General features: G+C 48.1%; 1 protein-coding gene across 1 annotated transcript; it reads left to right on the forward strand.

Annotated features, from left to right (window-relative positions):
* Positions 1-540: 540 nt before the first annotated feature.
* FGF23 (fibroblast growth factor 23) lies at positions 541-9,958 on the forward strand. Its single transcript, XM_017650910.3, has 3 exons — positions 541-835; positions 6,244-6,347; positions 7,562-9,958. The coding sequence occupies exons 1-3, from the start codon at positions 640-642 to the stop codon at positions 7,982-7,984; spliced, it is 723 nt and encodes a 240-aa protein (XP_017506399.2). The 5' UTR covers positions 541-639; the 3' UTR covers positions 7,985-9,958.
* The last annotated feature ends 212 nt before the right edge of the window (positions 9,959-10,170 follow it).

Genomic DNA, 10,170 nt, shown 5'->3' on the forward strand with positions numbered 1-10,170 from the left:
ACCCTTGCCCCCAGCTCCCGTATCTTCATGAGGAGGGGGTCTCAGAGGACGCCACTTGCCTGATGTCCTGTATTATTTCTGTAGCCACCTAGTGTCATGCGCAGAGAAGGCACTGGGTACATAGTTGCCGATTGGAATCAAAAGCACCCAGAAAACCAAAATGAGTAGACTCCATGGGAGATTAATTGCATAGGAGTCTGTTGACTACAGGACTGAAGCTGGATTTTTTTTTCAGAACCGCTCACTGCCTTCACATTTCCTGGTGGAAATGGGACAGGTCAACAGACAACCCAGAGTTGTAGATAACTTTTGCCCACACATCATTCATTTTTTTAGAGCGTTGGCTTGAAATTGAGGGGTGTGTGTGTGTCTGGAATTGACATGCCTTCCGTGAGCCTCAGAGGTCTCTGCACACTCTTCAAATGGGCTGGTTACAACACAGAGGATGTGGACAGTGGAGTTTTTCCTGTTTGATGTCATACTGCCATCCTTTAAAAGTCTGAGGGAAAAAAGGAGGGACTCCAGCCTAGGATCCTGATGCCAGATACCCACACAGAAGAGGAGAAAAAGGCCAGCACTGTGGAGTCAGGGAGGCAGTGTCAGGTTTCAAGCTCTGCACTGTCCATTCCAAGAGGGGCCATGCCGGGGCCCTGTCTTGGGCTCTGGGTCTGTGTCCTGTGCTGTGCAGTCAAAGCCTATCCCAACGTGTCCCCACTACTCCGCTCCAGCTGGGGCGGCCTGACCCACCTGTACACGGCCACAGCCAGGAACAGCTACCACCTGCAAATCCACAAGGATGGCCGGGTGGACGGAGCACCCCATCAGACCGTCTACAGTGAGTAAGGGCTACGTGCATCCTGGGAAGAAGGGGATCGCCTCTGCCCCTCCACCTCCTAGGGTCTGGGGTCCTTGGGTTAGACAAGAGGGTCAATCCAGCCTCCCTGTTTCTTGCCCAGTATCCACTTAGCATGTGTGTGCGTGTGTGTGTGTTCAAACCTTGGGAGAAGATTCTGCCACCTTGCTAATTAGGGTGTACTGATTTATCCCAATATAATTTCTGTCTTAACTAAAATCCCTCTCTCCACAAGAGAAGCCACTTTCTTTTGGTCCTATCAAAGAGTCAAAGAATGTACAGAAAGAAAGGCAAGGAGGTTGAGAGGAAAAAAAGCCAGATAGGTCAACAAACGTGGAGTTTTAGCTCATGGACTCTGGACTGGGTTAGCAAGGGAGATTGTAAAGATTCCTGTATCAATTAGACCAAGGACTGGAATAGATGGACTGAGGGGCTCTTTCCAACTCTGAGCTCCTAGTATTTGACCTCACAAAAATTCTCAGGAAGAATGTATTAAAGTCAGGTATGGTATCTTGGTAAGTCTGACCAAGTACAGGAACCATCCATGCATCCAACATGGGGCTTTGGAGGTACCCAATTTGGTATGAGTCGGTGATTCTTCTCTGAGGAGCCATAAGGTCCACTCAGTAACAAATCAAAGCAGCTGGGAACCCCTTGACATCAGAAGACAACTGGATTGTTTTTAGAGATGAGGTTTATGGAAAGTTAGATCACAGTTCACAGTGATCCATCAAGTAGCTATAATTCAAATGAAGGTCCCTTTGTGTGCACCTATATAAGGGATAATGGGATGGGAGGGAGGACGGGCGTTGGAAGACAAGGTCTTGTATTTCAGAAGAACATGTTAAAAGTACTTTAAGGACACAGAAAATGAAAACCGATTCACAATAGATATAATTAAATGAATGAGACTAATCACAGTCTCTGTTTAAGTAAAGAAAATTTATAGGGATAAAAATTTGCCCTTTATTGTTGTAATAAAGTAATTGTAGTTTTGCCATGGCCTTGATATGTGCAAGGCATTTATTCTGCCAGGAATCAAAGGTCCTTAGATCAGGTGGCAAAGATATACACACATGCAAAGCCAACGATGGATGGTGACAGAGGAGAGGTGGGAGAAAAGGCCCCTCCAAATACCACACAGGTTCCAGAATTTCAGGGGACACAGTAGGATTCGGGAGTTAAAACCATTGAAGCTAAGTTTGAATCTAATAGCAAAAATCTGAATATGCCTGATGCACCCAAAGGGTTGCTCATTTTACTCACTGGATGTTGAACAGAACCTACAACATGTCTGTTATTATGCAAAGCTCAGTGATTGCAAAAGAAGACACAGCCCTTAAGGGCCTCACAGTCTTTCATCCCTTTTTGTCTCCCAGCTTGTTTTCAGACTTTTGGGCAACACACCTTTGCTCCTCTCTTGGAGGGCCACCCTCACTTCTTCTGCAAGAAGGCCAGTGATTTGCAATGTGAGAGAGTGGATTATGGTAAATGATTTTGATTCCTGTAGATGGAAAGGGTTGCATACAACTAGAGAATGCTTATAAAACTTGTCTCGAGCCATGGAATCTGTCCACTGAAAGGCAACCCCCCAAGATACGTCCTCCTGAGCAGGACTGAGAGGAGAGAGCGCCAGCTGACTACAGTGTGTGCGGCCCAGCCTCCCGAACAGAAGCCTGAAAAGGAGAACTTTTCCCTCAAATATCCACCAGCATTGGGCCCAGAGCAGGCTCTGAGTACTACATGGAATAAATTAACATAACTGAGAAGCAGCAAAATGAAATTGACTTATTCAGATTTTTTAATGGAAATGTGATTTGCTAAGCATTGTGTCCCTGGAAATCAACACAAAGCTAAGGCCACTCAAGTCAGGGTGGTGGCAGAGAGACCTACATTTCCTAGTTATATACTGTATATATATTGTACTCTTCAGATCAGTTATTGCATGTATCACCCCAAAATTTATACACTAAGATAAAAAGTTAAACAAAGGAAAGAGGAAACCCTGATGCATGTGAGTAGGTAGCACAACTAATTAACAGACAGGGAAGGATTTGAAATGACCTCCTCGGTGAATCTACATAAAGCCATGCTTTTACATGGATGCAAAAGTGGGTTGGTTTTTTCCTTCCTCATTAATTATATGTTTCCAGTGAAATCTGGTTCATTTGATTATTATGCTTTAGGAAATTCTTGATTTATAGTTGAATGCCCAACCCACCTCTGGGTTAGTAGTCTTTGTGAAATTATCTACCTACAAAATTCTGTCACTTCTCTTGGGACCCCCAGCACTGATATCAGGGATCCAATCTGATGTCTGTGTCTCCGTCCTGCTACTACAAAAAAGGCCGCCCTCCCACACCCCAAAATCCCCATTTTGTAGAAACAGTAGAAAAGAAATGCTTATGGCCCCTGGTTAATGTCACTTCCCTGGTTAACTGGCACTTCTTTACCTGAAGCTGAATTACTCTCAGGCTCTTTAATATTGCAAAATATTCACCTATCATCTTATTTATCATGTACTGGCTGTGAGAATAGAGCACAGCAGATAATTTTCTACTTTTACAGCAGAGGCTGAGGCCAAGTGGCAATAGTAAAACTTACTCGCATTGAGAAAGTGCTTTTATAATGGTTACAAATATTATCTCATTACATCCTCAAGGGACCAAATGAGATAAATGATTCCACTAAACATGAGAAAGCAAAGGTTAAAGAACTTAAATAACTGGCTCACAGTCACATAGGTAGTAAATGACCTAGGGGACACCCTGACCCCAACCCCACGCTCCTTCCAGCGTCAATGCACAGATCGCCGCCGTCACTGACAGAAATGTCCGTTAAGCCTGCATGGTTGCAAAAGACTGTGGCTCCAGCCGCCAGTGATTGGTGCCTTCCTTCTGCTGAATTCTGCCCTAGAATCTGTGCAGAAGGTGAAAACATGCTTCTGAAACTGCAGAGGGAAGACAATCTGCCTCTTATGTTTTCTGAACTTTCACACTGGCTCATGTTGATTTGCTTCAAGCCTGTGTGTCCTCCACAGCAGCTGCTCACTGATCCTCTGCAGCCTCTTTCCGCTAGGACTGGCCCTGGCCACCAGCAGCCCATGTGCCATGCACTGCCCGCACGGACTGCCAAAGCCCAGGCTTGTCCTAAACGACAGGTCGGTACACACCATACAATGTCTGTCATTTGCTCAGCCTGTTGGTATCACTTGTCCAACCACTGTCCCATCATAACTCGAATTTGATTCTAACAGTCAAGTAGGCAGGGCAGCCATTCTTACTCTCTTTGCACAACAGAGGAAGCCAAGACAAGAGCAATAACTTGCCAGAGCCACAAAGCCCATATGTGGCAGAATTAGGACCAGAACCCCAGCACCCTGGTTCCTGCTTCCTGGTTCAGCATTCCTACTTTGGCCACTGAAGGGCAGTGCACCGTGGGCTTCTTGTGGTTGCAGCATGTATTTTAGCCCTCGATTCTGTAATGATTTCTGTGGGAGGCCAGCCACGAGGTCACAGGAAGAGGGTGTTAGAGTCACTACCCTGAGAGTGAATCCTGCCTTCGCTTCCTTATCACTTAAATTGTGATGTGGCTACTGCCAATATTAATACTAGTCTAACAATGTAATAGTTATTTGGAGAACTAAAAATATCTAAAGTACTTCAAGCCTGACCACTCAAGAAGTTACTAAGTATAATCTTTTCCTAGTTAGACTGAAAATTCATTGGGACAGAAATGGGTTCTTGCCTGTTCCTTGTGTTTTTCTCAGGGCCTACTGCAGAATTAGCCATGTATTTGAGATGCATAGGCCGACACTGTCATGAAGTGATTTAAACATCTGTACCTCCCTTATGCCACCTCATTTCCAGAAGCTTCCTTCAAGGCTAACCCCCGGACAACTTTGAAACAAATTACCTTTAGTCTTTGGCCCTCTTCCTTCTCTTCTTTCTAGGCTTGCTCCCACCCCTACCCTTTTGTCCCATGTCATTCTGATTTCAGTCCATATCAGCCTCCACTCAGCCAGGGTCTGAGTATTGCCTGCTTACTCTTGTAGTGAGCCTGCATCAGGAGAGACGAGGGGAGGAGGTGGGCTATAAATCTCCCCATGAGGCTCCACCACTCCCTGGGCCCAGATGCTGGGCATTTACAGCCTCTCCACACTGCATTTCTGGAAGAGTGATTCGAACCCCTGACCAGGCTACTTCCCTGGGGGCTGTGAGGCTGAATGAGATACACACAGAAATTCGTGGCAAGCCAGTGGAAATGGCACCCAAAGACTTAAATAAATTGTTTTTAACAGAAAATGCCAGATAATTAAACAGGCTTTAGGGAGGAAGTCTTGCTGAACTGTACCCTTGCTGCAAAACAGAAAGCTTTAGACTTTATTTAACTAGTCATTGGTACTTGTTAAATTGCCAGTCCTCATGGTGTGGGCAAAGGGATCACACTTAAACCAGTTAGCATTTAAGGGGTAGGTATTATGTATAGTTTCAGGCCCTTGTAGGAGACTAGGTTTTGAGTGGGGACATTGGAAGACCGTGAGAGACTGCACTGAAGGGGACACCAGCAAATGAGAAAAGGACAAAGAACAGCAATGAAGATCCAAGAAGAAATTCCCTGCATCCCTGCTATCTATTCATCATGGAAAAATAAAACCCTCTGCCCCTAAGTAGTTCACTTTTGGGAGGCACTAGAGATGGAAACTTAGATTATATAGAAATTATAGCATGATGTGCATGCTATAGTAGAGGTGCAGGCATTGCACTGAGGGAATGGAGAGAAAAGATCAATTACTTGTGCTTAAGGAGACTAGGAATGTCTTCATAGACATCTGAGCCTGGCCTTGAAGGACAGGTCACATCAATAAGCAGTGAGGGGAGAGGAAGAGCAGTTCCAATACAGTTCCTGACCCTCATTGGGTGTAGACTGATGTGTCTCTGCTATGGCATAGCTACATGGGTGGAGAATCAGGCTCCACATGCAGGCTGGACCCTTGTAAGACATCTCGGCATAGATTGACTAATCACAAAGCAGAAGTCTTGGGAGAAGGTGACCACCACAAGCATTAAGAGGTATTAGTCAGGCAAAGGGGCAAAGAAAGACAGTCCAGGCAGAGAGAGAAACGTGTCCAGGACAAAAGAAAGCTGAGAGTCCAGTGACCCTTGTGCGCAGAGTAGGCTGAAGCAGAGAGAGATTGCACGGTGTGTGGGGGGTGGGGGAGGGGAAGAGCCAAAAATAAGGCTAAACAAGTGAGAGTGCAAGGGGGAGGGTAAATGAAATCCTCACCTCCTCTAAAATCATTCAAGGGGGTTTCACGAAGGTGGGTTTCCAGGAAGTGCTCGAGGGAGGAAGGTGCAGCCCATTTTTGACTTGAGTGCTTTTCTCCATAGGTGCCCTGCTGATCCGATCGGAGGATGCAGGATTTGTGGTGATAACAGGTGTGATGAGTAGGAGATACCTCTGTATGGACTTCAGAGGCAACATATTCGGATCAGTGAGTTTCTTTCTGTGCCAGTCACTATTTGCAAATAATCTCTTAAACAGCACACAGACATTTACAGCTTAAAGATTCCATTTGCAGTGTTCTTGGGTGATGTTTTCACTGAGCACTTGGTAAGTCTAAGTAGGACATGCTCAGGTTTCTACAGCTGGGGTTCGAACCCAGGCAGTCTGTCCTGGAGCCCGGCTCTTAGCCTCTAGTGTGAACAGCCTGTTGGTACTCATTTGTACTGAGCACAACACCTTGTATGGAGGGCTCCTAGTGGTGCACACTCGTGTTGCAAAGTGCATTAGGAAGGGTGGAAGCTACTGGTGTCTCCTGATTCTGTTACGAGACCTCCTTGACTTTGGACCAGTCCCCTTACTTCTCTAATCATAAGTTTCCTCCCCTGGAAAAAGTGAAGTGGGATGGACTGTGTGCCCTGTGGGTCTCCCTCCAATTAAACACCAAAAATTCATTATTTCCAACCCAATTGAGATAGCACGTTGCTCAGATTGGGAAGCAAAGGATTTCCCAAACTACAGGCATAGTCCGCAGGACTCTGAGATTGCACAATAGCAGGGCTCCTTCTCTCAGTAGCCCCGCAGCCCCAGACAGACCCCTTGGGAGTTCCGTGACAGTGACTTTCTGGTTTGCTTACCCAGGGTCCCAGCACCTACAACAGTGTCTAGCCCAGGGTAGAAAAATATCTATTGAACAAACACAGACATTAAAAAGTAAGTATCTGTTGACCCCACATAGGCACACAGTCCTCCTCTGTCACACACGAGCCTGAGGATTAAATGAAATAGTATGTGCAGGCCCCAGCAGGCGCTCGGGAGCTCCCAGCACTCACGAGTGGCAGAGTCAAGGCGCAAACCTAGGTCCCGGGGCCCAAGTTCATGTCCCTAGTTCCCAGACTCTGTTACCTCTCTGATCGGGCACCTCCGTGAGGTTTGGGCGACCCCGCCCCCCTCGCCAGGGGCGGAGGCGCACCCAAGCCACCTTCGAGCCCCGAGGGGTTCCAAGAGGCAGAGCGCGGGAAGGACCAGGTGGCGCTTAAGTTCACCCTCCCTCCAGCGGGACCACGAAGCGGCCTGGGCGCCGTGATCCGGGGCGCCCCTCCCTGCGGGTGGGAACTGCGTCGGGGCCGGGGGCGCGCTCGCCCGGCCTGTCCCCGGGGAGGCGGTCCCCGGACGGGGCGCGCTCAGCGGACGCTTGCCTTGCAGCTGCACTTCAGCCCCGACAGCTGCCGCTTCCTGCAGCGCACGCTGGAGAACGGCTACGACGTGTACCACTCGCCGCAGCACCGCTTCCTCGTCAGCCTGGGCCGCGCCAAGCGCGCCTTCCTGCCCGGCACCAACCCGCCGCCCTACTCGCAGTTCCTGTCGCGCAGGAACGAAGTCCCGCTGCTGCACTTCAGCACGGCGCGGCCGCGGCGCCACACGCGCGGGGCCGAGGACGCGGCGCGCGACCCGCTGAGCGTGCTGAAGCCGCTGCCGCGCGCCACCGCCGCGCCCGCCTCCTGCTCGCACGAGCTGACCAGCGCCGAGGACAACCGCGTGCTGGCCGGCGACCCGCTGGGGGTGCTCCGCGGCCACCGGGGCGGCGCCCGCGCGGAGCGGTGCCGCCCCTTCCCCCGGGTCGCCTAGCCCGCCGGAGGGCAGCCCTGCAGCCCGCCTTCCAGGAAAGGACACCGACTCCAAGGGCCCCGCTGCCTTGTCGGCCTCGGAAGGGCGGGGTGGGGTCCCGAATCAGCTGCTTCCCTCTGCTCCCGCCCCCGGGGGCCCCTGGGCATGTCCCTTCGAGGCCGAGTGAGGAGCTTTAGCCGTCCTCCTGTCTCCTTTCTGAATTAAGAATCCCCCCTAGGTGAGCGAGAAACTTGCCCGTGTGTGCGGAGGAGAGAAGGGATTCCCACCCGCCAACCGCCACTTTCCCTTCCTTCTGCCTCTCTTCTTAATCACCATTAGCATTGAGAAGAAAGCAATGGCTCAGTGAGTTTGCTTCTCGGGAAGGTGAAGGGAGAGCCGGTACCAGCAGCAACTCCCCTGCTCCCCGCGTTTATCTGCCTGGACCCTGTGGGCATTTGACTTTGCAACCTTGGCCTGGGGCATTAACAGCTGAACTGGAGAAACTGATGACGCTCCGAGTCGCGCACACCTGTGCTTTTCCCTGAACTTCTCTGGAGAGGAGCTGTCCAAAAGACTGGGGGCAGGACGGTCAAAACCTAACCACTGGATGCTCAGAGAACTGAGGCAGAAATCGACCTTCCTCCAAGGTGGGCGCCCTTGCCATGCCCGCTCCCTTTAAGCAGCCGGAGCCAGAGGGCCGAAAAGGACCCGGCTCTGTTCCCAGGTGGTCCATGATACAGCCCCGGCCCGGCCCCTTCTTTGCCTTTAGGGAATTTGGCTTGAGCAGTTTTGGTATCAGCTCAAGGAAATCTACCCTGTTAAGAAATGGGAATACATTTTCAAAGTGAAAATAAATTTGAACCCTCCTAAGAGGCATTTAGTTAAGTCTCTGCCTCCAGGTTGAGTAATCATCCACTCTGGATGAATTACATCCAAGGAGAGGACTTTGAGCCACGGACTGCTCTGGTTAGGTTTTCTGTAGCCTGGCAAATTGTGTCATTTTGTGTATGTGAGGTGGCATGAAGGACACAGGACAAGTCCAATAACCAAGGACTCAGTATAGCAGTTATGCAAAGCCAACCTGCCAGCTTTTCACTGTGGTCTCTGCTGCCCCACAGCAGCGTGTAGGGGGTCATTTAAAACACTCCTCAGCTGACGTGTCTGGATCTTGATCCCCTTGGAAATTCTGGGGACATTAAATGAAGACAGTTTTCAGTTCCAGGGGCCCCAGTACTACCCTCAGGAAAAACAAACCCCAAATGTCAAACAGCTGAGGAGCCCAGACAGGAGGGCTGATGCTCAGACCTCACCCTAGCCCAGTCCTGGGATTTGTCTTCCTACAAGCGGGTCCCATTTTCCTACCTCTGTTTCAACGGTCACCTAAAGAGCAGAATATTACCAAGCAAAGTAGAAAACAACAGCTTCTTCCAAATCACCTTTTTTTTTCTACTGCCATTATGTACCCAATGTTAGACATTGGTGCATTCTTTTTACTTAAACTTTGGATAGCTGTTTCTGCCTCATGGTTTTAAGCTGAACTTGAAGGATTTTGTTCCTATTCTGAAATACTAAAACTGTGTATAATACTATATAGCAGTGCATGGCAATTGTTTTCTTTATATGGTTTTCATTCCCCACTGGAGATATTATTCTGTACAAAAGCTAGTGGAAGGTCCTCAATACTGATCACTCCATGGAAAATCCCAAAAGGACTTTGGTAGAAAGCTGGTTGTAATCTCACAAACTCAATGCCACTTATCAGGGGTTTTCTCTTTGGCAGAGCCAAGGTAGACCCCCAAGTTGCCTATATCCTTTCACATGTGGCAATATTTATTTATTTATTTGGAAGATTTTTGCCTATTGCTCTATATTTATAGATATTTATAAAAATGTAACCCCACTTTTCTCCTTTCTTCTGTTTGAAAGAAAAATAAAATTTATCTCAGCTTCTTTTAGCTTTTGCTGTGTGATAATATATAAAGCATGTTAGAATATGTGGGAGGGAAGCATTGAAAATACCCAGAGAAAGCAAAGTGAAAAATATCAGCATTTCAAAATATTAAAAATTTTTCCATTCATAAATAGACTCAGCAATTTTGATTGATTCAGACAGAATTAATGAAAACAGGAAAATTATTTTTATCAATTTTGGGTTTCTGATCACTCTAGCTCTAAAATTTTTCCCTTAAAGAATTATTTTTTATTTA

The sequence above is a fragment of the Manis javanica genome, chromosome 15 (genome assembly GCF_040802235.1).
Source record: "Manis javanica isolate MJ-LG chromosome 15, MJ_LKY, whole genome shotgun sequence".
Classification (NCBI taxonomy): Eukaryota; Metazoa; Chordata; class Mammalia; order Pholidota; family Manidae; genus Manis; species Manis javanica.